The sequence below is a fragment of the Diabrotica virgifera genome, chromosome 1, assembly GCF_917563875.1.
Source record: "Diabrotica virgifera virgifera chromosome 1, PGI_DIABVI_V3a".
Classification (NCBI taxonomy): Eukaryota; Metazoa; Arthropoda; class Insecta; order Coleoptera; family Chrysomelidae; genus Diabrotica; species Diabrotica virgifera.
The window spans coordinates 141,538,163-141,558,534 of record NC_065443.1 but is presented as its reverse complement, the minus strand read 5'-3'; the positions used below and the strand labels follow the sequence as shown (position 1 = coordinate 141,558,534).

Below are 20,372 nucleotides of genomic sequence, written 5' to 3'. Positions count from 1 at the left end.
ATTATTGCAAATAAATCAGCTATTTTTTCCTGTTTATGGTCATATTTTATACTACTGTTTTTTTAATAGTAGTATCAGAGATCCATCACTATGCTTTTAAATTTTGCGAATCCTTCCGCAGCTTCTGATATTCCGCAGCTTCTGTGTTTGATATTTTAATCGCATAGACTAAGAGTAAAGTTTTTCTCTTTAGCAGCTCATTGTATATATATTTAACTTTTTTACAGGCCTTTTAGGCCCAGAGCTTTGTTGTTCTTCTCCATAGCTTTCTGTTATTTGTCAACTTCTTCCAGTCTGTTATTCCCTTTTCCTTTAGGTCTTCTACTACCGCCTCTCTCCATCGCTTTCGTGGTCTTCCTCTCTTTCTTTTATAATCTGGTACTCTCCATGCTATTTTCTTGACCATTCTGTCATCGTGCTTTCTTTCTATATGGCCCAGCCACTGCAACCTTTTTGATTTTATTACGCTATTTATTTGTGTATTCCCTTCTAATATTCTTCTTGAGTCTTTTCCTTTCCCATCTTCTTACTGTTTCTTTTGTTGTTTGGTTGAGTATTCATGTCTCACATCCGTATGTAGCTGTTGGTCTTATTATAGTCTTGTAAATCCTGAATTTCGTATTCCATTACAGCTGTTTTGATCTTATGGTCTGTTTTTTAACCAGAGGAGTAATTCAAATTTACCGCGCCGTAATGCTAGTTGGTCCAACCTCAGACAAGTTTACTCCACTGTTACGAAATTTAATGACATTTATGTCATTTACGAAATTTTGACACTTCTGTTAATTTATAGTAGTTAGTTATTCGGCGATTTTTTGCGTTATTCCTTTAATTTTTAGATTTTTAGTCTACGTTTATATAAAAAACAGTTGTTTTAGAACTCTTTAGTGACGTATTAGCAATATAATATGTATGGATTATTGTCGAAAGCCGATATGATCAACAAAAAAAGAAGATGTAATTGGTGATTTTTCTAGTGACTTTCTTGGGTGTGAATCTGTCTTTTTAGTTTACTCCTCCTGAAAACAAACCATAGTAAATAATTCATGGCTCCCGCAGATCGATTGGCTTTACTGCATCAATTTCTTTCATTTCTTCACACTTGTTTGTTATCCTTGCTCCTAGATATACAAATTCGTCTATTTCCCCAAACTTCAACTCTCCTAATTATGTGCTTACATTGAACTTTGTCCCATCTCGCCTTTCTCTTCCTATTTTCATAACTTTTCTTTTCTTTTGATTTATTTGTAGACCCAGCTTATACGCTTCATTTACCAACCTTTCTGTTATCATTTGTAGACCCAGCTTATACGCTTCATTTACCAACCTTTCTGTTATCTCTTTCAGTATCTTTTCACTCGTCGCTACAATTGTCACATCATCTGCATATCCCACTAATTGATGGCTCTTGTACAATGTGTGTCCATTTCTATTTAAGTTGCTATTTCTAAGCAACTCATTGTATCACTATAAATATCTTTCCTGGATATCTTTGGGTCAACATAAAAATTTCTGCTTCATAAGTTTGCCAAATTGATTATAAATCTCCCATTTAAGGCATAAGTGAATTGGGACAACCGCTATCTCCCAATGCTATTGGGAAAACCTGGGCAGAAATAAAGATCAGTGCAAAGGATAGGACAGAATGGAGGCAAATAGGCGACGTCCTATGCTCTGCATGGAGTGAAGAGGAATAAGTAAGTAAGTAGAATTGGGACACATAGTAATAGTTATTATACTCCGTTTTTAAACTAGGAGTAGTAAACTCAAAATACAGATTCACAACTAGAAAAATCAACAGATTCACCTTCTGTTTTGGTCGGCCTTCGACGGTAATCCAGTAATCAGTATCAGACAACTTATAAGACTAATAACACTAATATATGTCATTAAAAAGTTATACAAACAACAGTTTTTTATATAAATGTACACTAAAAATTAAAGGAATAACGCAGAAAACACAAAAAATCTTGTAAACTTGCCTACAGTTGGACCAATTACAAACAATCATTACAGCGTGGTAAGTTTGAATTACTTTTCCTAGTTTAAAAACGAGGTATAGTAGCAGTGATACTTAATGAAAGAATACCCATGAACGATCCATCAATCACTTGTTTTGTATTTGCTATCATTTTCTAAAACAAATGTTTCGTTATTTATAAAAAAAGACAGCAAATACAAAATAAGTGATGGATGTGATCGTTCATGGGTATTCTTTCATTTTTCTGACTGTAGGTTATCTTTACAGATCTATATGTGCCCTTAATACGTGCTAATACAAAAATAAAAATCTTGACTTCAATTTGAAAGACTTACCTTCAGCATATGGTAACTTGCTTTCTACCTTACTAATCTCACTAGTTTTAACATTAACATCATTCTTCGCTTGTACCATTTTTTCATTGGACTGCGCTAAAGCAGCTCTATCTGGTTCATCTTGGCCTTCTATCGTATTATTAAAAGGTTTAATATTTTTAGGTTTTTCCTTAACTATATCAGTAATATCCACCTAAAACAATAATAAATTAATGACACACTAATAGATACTTATTCCATTAATTAAATTCTCATAATCTAGCTAGAGTCATAAAATGCAATTATTGAAAGTTCCAATTTTGTCAGATAAAAACTAACAATAGAAGTGAGAGAAAAATAATAACAATCATATAAATAATGTCTTTAGTTGTAAGATTAAAGTCGGTAGAGTCTAGAATTCCATTTATATGAGCCAAACAAAAAAGATCTAGAGTCAGATAACAAACCATCACATATTTTATTCTATCAATACATCATATGAGAGTTAAATAACTTGAAACACATGCAGAACAATAATAGAGATTGAGTTGAAAAGAAGTACAATTCTCTAGTTTCATTCAACTTCTTTTCTCTATGTAAAGAGTGCAAAAGATGGTGTTTTTCAAGGGTCAAACTGTACGAGCCCCTTCCCATATCAGTTGGCCCAATGTAGATTGAAAAGAAAATCCAATTTTATAGAACAAAAACAAAAGTGCAGCATACCTAAATTTTGAAAGTTTTAATTCATCGATAATTTTTGAATCTATATAATTTCAAGAGCTCATAAATAGCTCGTAATTCTGCCGCAAAAACCGATTCAATATTCCTATTTTTAAGTAGTGGGGGGGGGGCTGACTCAACCCCCCCACTAAAGTATCAAATTCCTGCTCAGTGGAACGAGCTCAAAATTTTTAGTGTGCGGAATATGAGAGCTCATAAATAGCTCATAAATCAGGGCTATTTGTTTTTTGATTTTTGCAAGTGGGGGGGGGGGGGCAGCTCAACACGGGTTTTGAAATCATTTTCCACAGCTAGCTCTGATTTTAAGATAATTATGAATAAGTATGTTGATGTAAGTGAATCAAAAGCCAAGATTTAGCGATGTTTGAAGTTATACTTCTTTAGGCGCGATTGAGAGTAAAATTTTTCATAAATCTGCGCGCATGCGCACACAGACAGTATGACGTTTAGTTGCTAATCTTTCAAATTATGTATCAGCGCTCATATGCCATTAAAATAATATTAGTGTTTTTTAGTAAATGTATTATTTATTATAAGTTTGTGTCTTTGGATTTGTCTTCCTTGGGCGTAAAATAATAAAACATCTATTTTTCTATTTCACTAGTCACCGTGATGTGTAATTATGTGTATCTGAAACGTCAGTAGCATGCACCTCGATGGCCTGGTTGGTAGAGCATTGGACCAGAGATCGAGAAATCGCGAGGTTGCGGGTTCAAATCCTGGACGATTAATACTTTTTTCTTTTTTTTTTTAATATTTAGCATTGTTAAGTTTTGGTTAATTTTTGGTAATTATTGTTAATTTTTTGTATTGTAACTGTTAAGTATATTTATTTCGTTGAAATTATATAATAGAAGTATAACTTCTTACGTGCGTACAAAGTGCACACACATTTTTTTTATTATTGTTTAAAATACATAAATAAAAAAAACCATAAGGGTAATGTTTTCAATAAATGTTAATAAAAAATGCAATAATTAATATGGAAACTCATAAAAATATGTAGATTATCATTTTTGTTTATGGTAATCGCCATAAACTGCAAATTCCAAAGGTGGGCCAACTGAAATGGGAAGGGGCTCGCAGATGTATTGTCGGAATAGAAGTTTATTCCAAACATTGTCCAATACATTGCAGTAAGTTTGAATTTGCAGTTTACCTAATTCACCATCGAAATGAAGTCTCTTGACTCTTGTTGCTTCATATTTTAAGTCATTCATTATGTACTGGGTCAATGTCTTCCATTACAGTATTTACTGTTTATTTTTATTAAATAATTAATATAAAACTGTTTTACAAAATAAATAGTTTAAAATGTCTGTTGCAAAGTTTTATGATAAAAGTAGTCATAATGATATACTTTTAAGGTAAGGATTTGCTATGATGTAGTCCTTTATGATACTACATAATTATAGAACAATTAAGTAGCATAGGAAAGGACAAACCATAATATAAGAGAAATATCTAAGCACATATACCTATACACTAGTCTTTGTTTCTGACACTGATTAAGGTTATCTTCATTTTTTGTCAAATTTTTTTATTTTAATAACCAACACATAATATAAAACATTTAGTCCTTATCAAAACATGATTATAACATAATTCATCCTATAATTAAAACAATCAGTTTGACAATTTTCACAAAACTTAGATTTTTCTCCTTCATACTGAATGATGACTCAAATATTTGCAAAAAGAAAACCACACAAGTAATTGGCCAACATTGCCTATTTTTCAGTTGTGACTCAACTGCATTCTCTGCATAAACAGGGTTTGATAATGTCAACATATAATAATTATTTTCTTTTCTATTTATACATTTTTTGAATACTTCTGTCTATGAGGTCAGAACTCACCAAAAAAATGTTTTCCATATCAAAAACTCATTTACTAGTGAAACAATAAGGCTCGCATGCAATTTTCCCCTTGTTGCCATATTCTAAATTTGAAAAGATATATAGGGAATAATCATATTTTCTTGACATGCCATTTCGATTACAGAGCATTTCATTGGCTAGAAGTAGTGATGAGTATATATGACGTAATTATTGGGCTTTTCAATGCTTCTCATTTGTTTTGAGCTTCTGTTATATGTAGTATTATTCGTGTATATTAATATTATACACAGATTATACAACATATGACAGAAGCTTTTAACAAATGACAATTGTTGAAAAGCCCTATATTTGAAGAGTACAGGGAAAAACAAGAAATGTCACATTTTATACATACAGTAGAAGGTCAATAATCCGGATTAATTGGGACCGGACCCCATCCAGATTAGAAAGAAGACAGCACACAGGAGACTTAAAGAGTCCAAGCTGCCAAAAACCAGTTACCTTTACAAACAGTTCTCAGAGCTCCGATCTCAGTCCCAGATACTTGCCAAGCGTGACTATTTAAACTTTACATTGTCTACTGAAAACTCTCTTCCCGGCGGTCTGAATAAGTTTTGGTCTTTTATCAATAACAAAAGAAAATCAAATGGAATTCCTTCTGAGTTATCTCACAACGGTAAAACTAGTTCATCTGGCAAAGATATTGCGAATTTATTTGCTGATTTCTTTTCATCAGTTTATTCCACTGTTGTTGTTGATTTCCCCGAAGACATCACTTCTTCACCCTTAAACCTATCATCATGTAAACTATCCATCTCTGACATTTACTCTAAATTGTGTAACCTCAATCCTTCTAAAGGCCCGGGACCTGATGGCATCCCATCAAGCTTGCTCAAGTACTGTGCATTTAATTTAACTCGGCCATTATTTCTCATCTTTAACAAGTCTTTAGCTAGTGGAAGCTTTCCAAATGTTTGGAAGACCAGTTTCCTATTGCCCTTACACAAAACAGGTGACAAAAGTCTTGTGTCCAACTATAGACCTATTAGTATCCTAAACTCTATTCCTAAACTATTCAAATCACTTGTCTGTGATTTCCTTACACCCTCCTTGAATGGTGTTCTATTGGAACAGCAGTTTGGTTTCAGGCGCCATAAGTCAACTGAACTCAATTTGCTGACATATACTAACTTCTTACTGAACGCCTTGGACGAAGGACTACAGGTGGACGCCCTGTACACCGACTTCTCTAAGGCTTTCGACAGAGTTAATCACAATATTCTATTAGAAAAATTGCAGCGATTAGGGATACATGGTTTACTTCTGCTGTGGCTTAGGGAATATCTTCTGGACAGAAAACAAATCGTCAAGCTCTACAGCTATTTTTCCTACGAAATAGTTGTCCCTTCGGGCGTACCGCAGGGATCTCATCTTGGACCTTTGTTGTTTAATGTTTTTATTAACGATATAAAAGACTGTTTCCAATATGCGAAATTTCTTTTATTTGCTGACGATGTTAAGTTTTACTGCCACATTAGGAATCCACTCGACTGTTTAAGGCTTCAGTCCGATTTGAATCGGTTGAATGAATGGTGCAGCAACAATGACATGGTTCTCAACTCCTGCAAATGTTTTCACATTTCATTCACGCGTTCGAAAAGTCCTATCTCTTTCACTTACAAAATAGGTGATATAAATATCACAACAGTCACATCCATAAAAGATCTTGGAGTTACACTTGACTCTGGACTATCTTTCAATATTCATATAAGCAATATCATCTCAAAATCGCTTCAACTGTTAGGTTTTATTAAAAGATGCTCCCAAGACTTTAAGCAGTTGAGATCGTTTAAACTGTTGTACTGTGCAATGGTGAGGCCAATCGTGGAATATGCATCTTGCGTCTGGTCACCCGCCTATGAGACATACAACTGTAAGATTGAAAGGATCCAGCACCTATTCCTTAGGTTCGTCGCATTCAAAACAAACCGTAGAGACTGGAATTATATGGATCTTGAACTAGAACTTAACATTGACACCTTATCAAGCAGACGGAAAAAGAAGGACATGTACATGTTGTATAATATTATAAATTCAATTCACGACTGCCCTGAGCTCCTTGAGGAAGTAGGTTTACATATTCCCTCCAGAATCACAAGTTCAAGATCTACGTTTCATACTCCCATCAGCAGAACTAACTTCACTGCAAATTCTTTCATCTCGAGGGTTTCTAGACAGGCAAATGCTTGCTCCAATTGTGTGGATTTCTTTGCGGATAGTTCGTGATTTTTAAAAACGCTAAAGGATTGCACCCTCTAGTTTTATGTTCTTGAATATTTTAAACTTGTGATTATATATCTTTACCTGTTATTTTTACTTTTTGACTTGCTTTATTGTCGTAGTGTTTATTGTATCTTATTGTATTTTACGTATATTTGTAATATTTTGTTAGTTCTTCATATCCTCTGTAATGTTTTATTGTAATGAGCTTTGCTCGTAAATATATATAAATAAATAAATAAATAAATAAATAAATTATCAAATTATCCGGATTATCGAAATTACCTTAAAAAAGGCTAGAATAGACATTTAAGTACCTACAACAAACATTTTAAAACTTTATTTTTTCTCTTATACAGTAAAGTGTCTAGAGGTGAAATTAATCAAAACATTTTTTTATGTTCAAACACTGTATGATAATTTATTTATAGCAACATGTGTACAGTACAAACATCAGACACTATTTGAGCTTTTAAAAAAATGTTTAAAAGGTTTTTGAACTGCGGTTCGTTTTTTTGAAGCTAAGTTCTTAATTCGTTTTAAAAGAATAAGATAGACCGCAGATGTTCAGGTACAATTAGCGTCTCTTTGCAAAGACAATGACGTCGACTTTACAAAGTAACAAGACACTTACTCAATACACACACACTACACATGACACTAAGTACCTCATGTTGTGACTGGCTGAATGACATTAAGTCCATGCCATTAAAAAAAAAGAATAAGGTATTTTTGGTAGATACAAATCCGGATTATTGACGGTCCGGATTTTTGACGTCCGGATTATTGACGTTCTACTGTATTGAGATAAACACCAATAAAGGTTTAATTTTTATGATATCTAAAAACTACTTTAAAATAGATTAATAATATTAATCTATTTTAACCTATTGCTTTAATATTGCCCCAAAAAACTGCTAACACTCCTTATTTTTGTTCAGTGGCGTGCGGACAATCCTGGTTCTTTGCCTGGATACAAATTCTTAAAAAATTTATATAGACCGATCTTTCTGTTTATTGTCCTGAATCGATAGCCTAGTCGATATTACTCAGTTTTTGCTACCACATGGCGAAAAAAGCCAAGATTCATGAATATGTGACATTCCTTGTTTTTCCCCTGTACTCTTCATTTGGTGAGATGGTAAATGGCAAGCGGTCTAACTGTGTATAATTTTACATACATCTGATCTGCGACGGAACTGACGTCACATACTGTTTATAATTTCTGACGTGAAGTTGGCGTTGACAGGTGTTTTTGTGGTTAATAAATAATAAATATTTTATTTGGTGACATATTTTAATGTAAGTACACAGAAGAGATTAAAGCAAGAATAGGACAGGCAAGAAATGCTTTCAACAAACTGAAAAAAGTACTCTGTAGCAGGGACATTACAATTTCTTTAAAGATAAGACTTCTGAGATGCTACATGTTCTCTGTATTATTCTATGGGTTGGAGGCTTGGACATTTCGTACAGATTAGAAGCTTTCGAGTTATGGGCCTACAGAAGAATATTAAGAATAAGTTGGGTGGATAGAGTCACGAACATCGAGGTGTTGAGAAGAATGGGAAAAGATAAAGAGGTTTTAAATACAGTTAAAGTCAGAAAACTACCAATATCTGGGACATGTTATGAGGGGCGAGCGTTATAACTTGTTACAATTAATAATGCAAGGAAGAATACAGGGTAGAAGGAGTCGCGGAAGAAGACGCATCTCCTGGTTAAACAATTTGAGAGCTTGGTTTAATTGCACTTCTGCTGATCTCTTTAGAGCAGCGGTATCGAAAGTGCGAATTGCCGTGATGATTGCCAACCTTCTTAGAGGAGATGGTACATGAAGAAAATGATTGTAATGTAAAATAAATTGTAAAACACATAACATTATGTATTAAGGAAATATTAAGTCAATAATTTAATGCATTCCTGTTGGTAAGTCAAGAAATTATTCCGGAAAACAAGAGTCGGCCATTGTTATGTCAAGTTAGCGGCTACTTTTTATCGGCTACTTTGGACGCCAGAATTTTGCTCATAGGTTCTATCCTGGGTGTTTTTATATCAATGGTAAATGGTAACTGGTGTCATAATATTGTAGGTTAAATATAATGTCTGTTAGGAGTTAGGATATTTTCATTTTTTGTTTTATGTGTTTTGTGATTAGTTTTGTTTCATACTCAACTTGTACTTTGGCAACAGAAGAAGTTTGACATGCCGTTTGACATGCCATATGACATATATAACCTATTAATCAATGTATCCATGTTCGAATAAAATATACAAAACAAAATCTTTAATCATCATCCAATTCAGTACCCTATGGAATACAAAAAATACAACAATGTCAAATTATTGTTTTGAAATTATATTTTATTTATTTAGTTATTTTAACGACAGTTTATTTTTTAACCAACTACACTTTCCCTTCCCTGTCCTTGATTGGTCGATTAGGTTCGTAATAGTGTTGTATGGTAGGTTTAGTTAGGCGTCAATTTTAACAAATATTGCTGGTTAAATGGGCACAGCTCCCAAAAGCCATAAAAGAAACTAAATAAACAAAAATCTTACATAACCTTCTATAGGACAACATGACTTTTGTAACTTATATCATAGAAAGTTATGTTTGTTTCACACTCTTAAAGACAAAGAGAAACAGTGTAGCCGGTAGCTGCTGTGGTAAATACATAAGTATATGTTTTTTATTTGGCAACAGCGCTTTCCTGCTAAACTTGACGGTAGCGAAAAAACTAATATGAGGAAAAATTTTTTGAATTTGTTTGTGGTTAAGTTTGTAGCGGTGGGTTATGATGTCAATAAATCTATGAAGTGAATGTCTAATTGACTTTAGTGTACTGCAATATTCAATATATTTTTTAAACATGTAAGTAAACATAAGTTTTAAACATAACAATAACTTACCTTATTCTTGAAAGGTTTGGTAACAGGTTCTTGAGGTTTGATTGTCGTCTCATTATCGAACTTTTTATTCGTTTGGATATTAACATTTACATCTCTAACTACAGGGGGTTGAATAGGAGTGGCATTGCTATTGGTAGTCGGAGGTATTGAGTTTGCATTGATTATATCATTATTGTTATTAACTGTCTGGTTAGGAATCACGTTGGAATTCACCTCCTGCAATAAAAAGAAACAAAATATTTTAAGAATTCTTCAGTTACAAATTTTCTACTACAACTAAGAACCTGAAAATCGTTTGAAGGAAGAAAGATAAACTATTAATTTATTTTTCTTCCTCTCACTCTTATCTTTTTTTAATAAATAGAAAATCAAAGCACTAAGATATATCCAATATTCCAGAATGTTTATGAGAAGAAATAATGGAAATGAAACGATGTAATCACTGAGCATTAAAGAGTTAATGTCCCAACATTTTTGGCTGTAAACATTTCTCTTGAGTTTTTTACTGATTATCTTACAATGGGACATTAAGATAATTTACCAAATAATTGATAATGCCAATAAAAAATAATAATAATAATGACCAAATTTACCAAATACTACCCTCCAGGTATTGGCGCTACGAATACCCAGAGAGCATCCCCCATTCGCAGGGGGCCGCGCCTGATAGAAGAACTGACAAAAAACTCCCACAGGGATGAGCAAATTTATGCCCTTTGCCGCACCTTAAAGAAAACGCCTCATGTTTCAGATTATCTGAATATAGAAAAATTTGTTTTGTCACATTTTAAACTGATCCATGAAATTTAAGCCTTACTATTTTTTACTTTGAATCCATAAATTGATGAACTTGGGACTATCAGGAACATTTAGTGAGACCAGCTTCACTATATTTTTATACTTTTTAACTTTTGTCTACATCTTAGCTGAAGATTATTTTAGCATTTTCCATTGTTTACGCTTATTGTATCTGAAATAGCAACTGCAGTTCATAATAAGTGTTTTTCTTACCACCCCGCACCCTTACTAAATGGCTATATATATTGAAAAGTTACCAAAAGCAGGCATTGGAGTTCAAACTTCCAACCATTCATACGACACATGTATATACACAATATACAGTGATGATTGCTAATAACCAGCAAAATAATGCAAAAGACGGAAAACATAATAAGTTGTGAAATAAAAAGAGATGAAACTAGTAGAGGTGGAAAATTACCAATGGAAACCTATAAATTTACATTATATTGATAGTTTCCCACCTTTAGATGTATTGGAGGAGTTTGGCAACTGCCACTGTGACAGGTAATTTTTATTCTCCTGTGGCAGTTTAACTCTGATACGTCTAAAGTTGGGAAACTATCAATATAATGTAAATTTATATGTTTTAATTGATAATTTTCCACCTCTACTCGTTTCATCTCTTTATATTTCACAACGTATTGTTTTCCGTCTTTTCCGTTATTTTGACAGTTATTAGCGCACTCATCACTGTATAACTTTTTATTTTTCAACACTGTTAGCTAGCTCTAAATGTATTTCTTAGTCAATAAATTATCGCCTTCCGGCAATGATACCAGGACGCATATTTACAAATGCTCCTATACTACGGCACCAGAGTGCTGAAATCGATTAGCCTTTGATATACACTATTACGCTACAAACCCTCATTGATTTCGGCACCTATTAAATTATAAGACATCTATTAAATTATGGTGTCCAAGTTTTTATTGCAATTAATATTATTGCAAGTATTGTATATTTATATTTCAATTTATTGCTTGAAAAACAGGAATATAATGTCTTTTCTGAAAAATGTCTTTGGCAGAGCCAATTAGCCAGACTTGTTTGTGATTTGATTGCAGATTCATAGTATAAATTTCTTATTTCAAAACATACGTACTACAATATTATTTTTATAGATACATAAGTACATTTTATTGCTTTACTTTTATTTTTTTTTTATAGAAATGTCGAAATTTTTAATAGAAATGTCTTAACAGCAATAAACCTAGCATACTTTAGAATGTGTTTTTTGACCCTAACCCGAGAAACAAATAAAGCAAAAATTATAAAAAAAAACGCAATTGAACAAAAAAGAAATAAATATTTTTTATTTTTATTTATTTATAAGTACAGATATAATTACTCGTATACAGTGCGTCCATAAAATATTGCATAAATTCATTATTAGCTAAATAAACAACATTATTACAAATTACCGAAACAGGTTGACTTTTGGTGTTCAATTTTTTTTACATTAAATTAATTGACACAAAAAGACGAATGTGCGTAATTTATTTAGTTTAAAATACATTTTACTGCTGTCATAAAACAGAAATATAATTTTGATTTGACACATAAACATTGCTTTTGGCTTAAATTAAATGTTCAAACTGTTAAGAGGCAGGTGGGTGGCAGCTTAAACATTGAATTTAAGCAAAAAGTAATGTTTATATTTGAAATAAACATTTTATTTCTGTTTTCTGACAGCAGTAAAATGTATTTTGAGTTAAACAAACTACGCAAAGTCTTCTTTTTGTGTCAATTAAAAAATTGTTTTTGGACGCCCTGTATAAATAATTATGTTAATGTTTACATTACTGAATAGAGAAAAGAATGGCCTTTTAAATGAGCTATCACACGACCCCTATTCTTATTGAAAAAATCATCGATATCGTCATCACGTCCAGATGGATGACGTGACTAGTATGATATATATGCCAAAAAATCATAAATTAAAATCAATAATCGACCTGTTTCGGTAATTTCTAATAATGTTGTTTATTTAGTTAATAATGAATTTATGCGTTACTTTATGGACGCACTGTAATGGAGTAATTATATCTGTACTTATAAATAAATAAAAATAAAAAATATTTATTTGTTATTTATTCATTGGCGTTTTTTTTTAATTTTTGTTTTACTTGTTCTCAGGTTAGGGTCAAAAAGTCACATTCTTAAGTATGCTAGGTTTATTGCAGTTTCGACATTTCTATTTGAATACAATAAATTGAAATATACAATACTTACAATAATATTAATCCCAATAAAAACTTACCACCTAGGCACCATAATTTAATAGATGTCATAACTTAATAGGTGCCGAAATCAATGAGGGTTTGTAGCGTAATAGTGTATTTCAAAGGCTAACCGATTTCAGCACTCTGGTGCCGTAGTATAGGAGCATTTGTAAATATGCTACCGGGACAACTCAAAAAAACGTGTTTCGAGAAAATCGAGTTTAAAGTTCTTGGAATTCTGCACAGCCATTTTATGCTTTGAGTTATATCCGTTTTTGACTAAAACTATGTTCTTTGTTTCAGCTGATGTCAAAGATTGCTTTTCAGTTCATTTTAGCAATCTTGTGCTATCACTCGATTTAATAATTAGCAATTACTTGAAAAAATTTTGAGTTGTCCCAGTATTGTTGGAAGAATCATTTCATTATTATGAATATTTTTGTGATCATTGTGGCATGCACATTGAGACAATTCAAAAGGTTTACTACGGATTTTAGCGTTAGCCCACTACTCGCGCTGCGTTTACCTCCTACCAGTCTGAATGTAATAGTGGACCTAGCGCCCTCACTCGAAGAGTATTGCACTTAAAAAAGTCCCAGTCATCGCGGATTATACAGCTTAAAATCCTCTATATTTTAGTGTAGACATCTCGAGAATGACCAATTTTGAGTTGTCCCCCTATTGTTGCCGGAAGGCGTTATGTTTAAATTCAAAAATATTTACAAGTGTGTGAAGTGATTTATACACCCTCCATTTAACATCTGCACATCAAGTTTCACAAACAACAAAACATCCATTTTACTTTTCAGCATGCAATTATCAAGATATCCTATTGAGTTTAATGTATTTGTTAATTGTACAATATTCGAACATTGCCATATGCTTTTTAAGGAACAATAAATAGACCTGGATCCCGCGTACCAAAAAAAGTTGATGAATAGCAAGCTGAACATTTGTTATTAGCTTAACGGTGTCTAGTCGGACAAACTTTGATGTACGGGAACACTGGAACAGGGGAAGTCTTAATTGTGGAACAGGTTACAGGTTTTGAACGTCAGACTACGAAAACGTCCCATGTATTTTGTCGGACAGAACTTCCAATTGATTTGTTACCCTTTCATTAAACTCATGCAAAAATCAGACTGCTATTTACCACCAATATAATTCCTGTCATTTAACATGTTCTAGGTGTCGGACTTATTAAACATATTTGTTGGACAAACATTTTTTCACATATTATATAAAGTTTGTTATTGAATAAACTTAAAAACAACCTGCTATTTTTCACAATCATAAACTTGTCAGGATGACACGTTCCACAATTAAAACTTCCTGTTCCAGTGTTCCCATACATCAAAGTTTGTCTGACTAGATACCGTTAAGGTATTAACAAATTTTCAGCTTGCTATTAATCAACTTTTTTTGTATGCGGGATCCAGGCCTAAAACGAAATCATGTCCAAATTGAATTATGCAACTGTAAACAGAGGTAATTAAAAACTGTTCCTACATGTATAATTAATCAAATTATTGATAATATTGACTAATAAAGTTAAGTAGATTATACTTTGACAGTCTATCGCATCTCCTAAGTTAGAAAAAAAACTAGAAGATTTTATAAGACTGTATTAAGAAAATAAATAAAAAAACAATGGTGAAAGAAAGGTTCCATATTTTGAAGAATTTAAGTAAACAGAAGAACTGAATAAAACAAAAAATGAGACTTAAATAAGAAAGAATCAATAAGGCAGAACTTTACCTACTTTATAATAAGCAATATCAATAAAATTATAGAAATAAAAAAAAAAGAAATTACACATGAACTCACCTCTCTAAGGGCGTTATCATTAAAAGCATCCATATCAGTTCCTTCTTTATTAGCTCCTTTCATGTTCAACTCATTCTTTTTATTTGATCTACTGGCAGCCTTCGCTGGTTGTGGTTGAGGTACTGGCATCGAGGGTTGTTGGCTTGCCGGTTTTTGATTGTTCGGTGCGCCAGAGCCCTGTTTTGATGTTGACCGTTGAGCATTTTGTTTTGATTTCGCTGTAACAAAGAAAAATGGATCATTAAATCATTCCTAAAAAAGCAACGTAATTTAAACAACAAACGTATGAACATTAGAAAATTATAAAATGAGTTAATTTATGTTTATACTACACAAAAATACTCTGAGCGCTTCAAAAGACTGAACTGAGAGTAACCACATATGCTCACTGAGACATCATGCAGATTAATTATGTAAATATAAAAAAAACAGCCAGAAGATTAATTTGTCTGCATCTTTAGGGCAGGTTTTTGAAAACAACATAAGTATAGTAGAAACGGAATTGTCAGAATGCTAAAAAGTGGCAGTATCAATGTTTAAGAAATTACAATTAAACTTATTTGACGATAAATAATAAGCAAAAAAAAACCTTTTTTTTAATCTTTCTATAACCTGACGAGTAATAAAAATATCTCACCTAAATGGGTGACAGACTTTGAGCTTCGATCTGTTGAACTAAACAAGACTTATTCGCGCAGTATGCCCCGAACGTATCCTGAAGTTACTCAGAGGAAGAACGCTGGTGCATTAGCTGTTCCGAGGGAAAAACTCGACCTTATCAAACACCCAATTTTGTAATGTGCAGGCGTTCTCCCTCTGGGTAAGTTCAGGATGTACTGCACGAATAGACCTTAGATGTAGACCATACCAAGAGTTTTTTTGTTGGAAAGAAAAATAATATCGGAAAAAAGGGATTAAAAATACAAACATTACTGTTGTATACAGTATACACAGTTAATGTTCTGATCCAACACTAATGTTTGTTTTTAAACCAAGAGGAGTGATTTAAATTTACCGCGCTATAATGCTTGTTTGTAATTGGTCCAACCGCAGGCAAGCGTACTCCAATGTCATAAAATTTTGATACTAATGACATTTATCAAGTTTTGACACTTCTGGCATTTCATAGGTTAATTCAGTTATATCGGCTATTTTTGTGTTTTCTGTGTTATTTCTTTAATTTTTAGAATTCTAGTCTAATTTGATATAAAAATCAGTTGTTTTTAGAACTCTTCAGCGACATATTAATATAATGTAATATTTATGGATTACCGTTGAGGGCCGACATGATCAACCAAAAAAGATGTTGGTTATTTTTCTAGTGAATTTCTTGGGTGTGAATCTGTCTTTTTAGTTTAGTCCTCCTGGTTAAAAAATAAACCATAGCACTAATGAGAGTAAATAAGGACAAAGCACTGAGCCTTGGTGCATCCTATGTACTTTCACATGAAATTTATGTCTCTCCCACACATGTCCTAACACCTACTCCCTCTTACATATCTCACAATATTTACATATTCACCTGGGGCTCCCTCCCTTCTATTGAGACCCTACCACAGAATGTCTAGGATCTATGTCATATGCTTTCTCAAGAATAATGAATAGCATATGAGCATTTGTTTCTTTATTCCTGTATTTTCCCTAAACTACCTTGAAAATTTCATCTGTTATTGATCTGCCTTGTATAAAACACAAATTAATTAAATACCGGATATTGCGATTTCTTCACGTATCCGTTTATCAATCACTCCCTCTCATATTTTCATGGTGAGACTCCAAATTGTATATTGATCCAAATAATTTTTATTGTTTTTAGGGATTACTTAAATATTTTAGAAAATCTATATCGTCGTCGACACAAGAAAACCGCGTAACTCCTTTTAACTTTTTACCCAAAATGAGATTTTACTGCCATCCATTAGCCAATCGCCTATTCTAGCCATCCGACAAATATCTCATTTAAATGTAGATTTCTACTTTTAAAATGTATACTAGAAAAGCAGTTACATGTTACCATTTCTAGGCTCTCCTGAAAAATTAAGGAAAATGGAGTTATGAGTTTTTCTTGTGTCGACGACAATATGTGGTTTCGGCTTCCGCATCGGAAGCCATTTTCGATTTTATTAAAAAAATTTATTAACATGAAGAAAGAATATGAGAAATTTGCCAAGCAGCAGTTATTTTTTTCATATTCAGACTTTGCATAAATATTCACATATCTACACGATTTTTCTTGAAATAGGTTTATGAATTTTTAAATTTAATTATTTGAACACCAACAAGGAATAAATTAATGATATTACGTAAATAAGGTCACTTCATTCATTAAACCGGGACAGGCATTTTATGTTCACCAATTAATATTTAATGCATTAGTTTCACTAACAATGAACTGACGTAAGGCAAATAATAAGCCTTTTTTTAAGCTAATACCCATCAACATACAGAAAAAAATTTTTTATGACTGAAAAAACATTTTGCCATTTCATATTCAATAAGCATCTCTTTGTAAAGATAATGATCGACTTTAATAAGTAACAAGACATTTTTTACTCAACACACATACTACACATTTCAATACTAATATTTATAACTAATTACGTGGCTAAAGGTTGCAAACCAAGGCAAAAAAACAGAAGAGATTACTTTTTTCCCGCATACATATACAGTGTGCTTGCGTAACTTGGAACCACATGGGAAACTTTTTTATTATCAATTTTATGAAAAAAACTTATTTCTTCACTAGCTATAATACCCGGCTTCGCCCGGGAGTTGATATGAGATTACGCGGTAGTTGCAATAAAAAAATAAACTATGACGTAATAGTAAAAAAATTTATTGAAAACATTCGCTCATTTTTACACTATTTGCTTATAAACAACGTTTTTCATTTTATTGTCTGGAGTATATATATAGATTTTTCGGATTTCCTACCCTTGAGCAAGCTACATATAGCTGACCGTGAGAGAAGCAGGGTTCTTTGAGGTTAATGCCACAATATTTTAAAGTTTGTCCTTGCGCTTTGTTAATTGTAAAACTAAAAGCTAATTTAATTGGAAATTGCAATCAAATTAATTAAGCACACTATTAAAAATACTGACACGTGATACTTCAAAATAAATGCTCACAGATAACTTCTTTCAGTTCCTTTCGCAATCGCTTTTCAAATCGAACTAACTCTGGCGGGTGATACCAGGCCCTTATATATTCAGAGAGCTAGGCTCTAGCATATTCGGAAAAGTTCGAGAGTATTTTCTTTTACACATTCTAGAATGTACTCGACATTATCGTCCGCCGTAACAATAAGTTCTGCAGCTATAGCATAAGTAGTAAAGGCGCGAAATTTGAAAACTTAAATTTTTAAATATTTTCAGAATTAATAATTAATAATTTGAATAACTAAACTTATCTCGCTTCAACTCCAAAATAAAAGCTACTTAATGCTGTATAAATACACAAAATTTAATAACTTTATTATAGAAACAAATGTAATTTAAGACTTTGTTGAAATTGGAATTTCAAATTTCGCGTCATTGCTACACATGCTGTAATTGCCCGCAGCGCCATTCGAAACGCAACTCAAATAATCGTTGTTCTGAATGGAGTTCAACTACTCGACAATAGATGGCGCCACTACTTCACTTAATTTTCAAGTTGAGGAATTGGAAAAGCCCTTATATCTTTAAAAATACGCCCTTTAAGTTAAAACAGGAACTTACTTGTTCGAGGGGGGATAAAGGGCTACGATAAAGTCCCTTTATCGTATCGGGAATCCTTTTTAAGTTTTATCAGCACACACATTTTATCAACTTAGTTTTATTATATATAATAATGATAATGATGTTAATACCGGAATATTTAAAAGTTTGGCGAAGGGGCGAAATTGGGAATATTTAAAAATTTGGTTAAGGAGCCAGGTCTAGGGCTAGCCAAGCTTGCTAGGAAAAGCCCTTATATCTTTAAAAATACGCCCTTTAAGTTAAAACGGGAACTTACTTGTTCGAGGGGGGATAAAGGGCTATTGCACTATATAAGTCCCTTTATCGTATCGGGAATCCTTTTTAAGTTTTATCGGCACACACATTTTATCAACTTAGTTTTATTATATATAATGATAAAGTGCTCTGCATGATTTAAAACCTAAGATTCAATCATCATCATAAGATTCAATATCAAATTTTGTTAACAGCATACGAGGTATGTCAAAAAATATGAATTCGCTCAAGAGGAAAGTATCTTTATACATATTTCACAATATCGAAAATTGTTATTAAGGAAAGTTGTACTAATTCCGTTGGAGTTAAGGCTGATTTATCTTAGGACGGGATGTCTGTCTTGCGGGGCACTTTGAAGAATCGTGTGATATGAAAGACATTGGCTAGTTTATGGTACAACGGGACGAGGCGACAACTGGGACGTACGCCGTCTGTTGTTCCGCGGCGCGTGTCGTACACGCTTCCCTAACATAAATCCGGCTTTAGTGGGAGAAAAAAAACTCGGAATCACATTCTTTTACTTTAAATTATTGAAAATAACTACTAAACACTACTAAGTTTGCAATTTTTAAATCGAATCACCGAATTAAATTGACAGATATTTGATTATGTACCAGTACAATAACTTATCAGTTAAAAGATTGAAAAGTCACATTATCAATTTTATGACATAATAAATTATATGACAATATTAAATTGTCGTTTTTTTTTATCACAAATTGTATATTATACACGAGAAAAATTTTAAGATTTTTTTTTTTATATATAATTGGCTTTGGCATGAACCAATTAGCCAGACTTATTTTTTATTTATGAAATATAAAGGGAGCATTTTTTTTGATCCAATATAAATAAATTGATTTTTCAAATTCTCACACCCTAGGATAAATGTTATTTATGTTAGTAAAATGTGTGTGTTTCTGTTTAGTGCAGTTTTTTATATTATGTATATTTTTTTTTATTTTTTTTAATTATATTTTTGTTTTTTTTTAATGCTTTATTTATATAGTCTTTTTAGTTTTATTTCCTTTTTTTTTCATTGTACAATGGTGTTAGTTTTTTACAATTTCATTTTGCAACGAATTAAATGATTATACAAACATTGATATAAGTTAATATTATTACTAAAAATTATACAATTTAGACTGGTTGGCAAACAGAATTTGAGATTTACCATTTCTTCGAAAAATGATTCAATGCTCTTCTTATTTCTTGAACATTCTAGGATTACATGGTTCATATCACCAACTTCTCCAAAGATTTTATTTAGCTCTCGGTTTTTTTACAACACAGTCTCCAACTCAGATCTAATATTTTTTCCTTTGTATAATAAATAACTATTAATCGGTATTAACAAGGCGCAAACTTGTGATAGGCCAATGATTTTTAAATACATTCATTTTTTCTGAATCCTGAGAAAACTAGTATGTATTTTTGAAAAATTTTAACGCAGAATG

General features: G+C 32.2%; 1 protein-coding gene across 4 annotated transcripts in view; it reads right to left on the bottom strand.

Annotated features, from left to right (window-relative positions):
- LOC114326358 (eukaryotic translation initiation factor 4 gamma 3) overlaps positions 1 to 20,372 on the bottom strand; it is a 394,838-nt gene that overhangs the window by 35,145 nt on the left and 339,321 nt on the right. For all 4 annotated transcript variants that reach the window (XM_050641529.1, XM_050641532.1, XM_050641538.1 and 1 more), the window contains 3 exons: positions 14,921 to 15,138; positions 10,071 to 10,286; positions 2,317 to 2,509 (listed from right to left, as the gene is read on the bottom strand). In XM_050641529.1, coding sequence (XP_050497486.1) covers positions 2,317 to 2,509; positions 10,071 to 10,286; positions 14,921 to 15,138 — 627 coding nt within the window. The remainder of the gene's footprint in view (positions 1 to 2,316; positions 2,510 to 10,070; positions 10,287 to 14,920; positions 15,139 to 20,372) is intronic.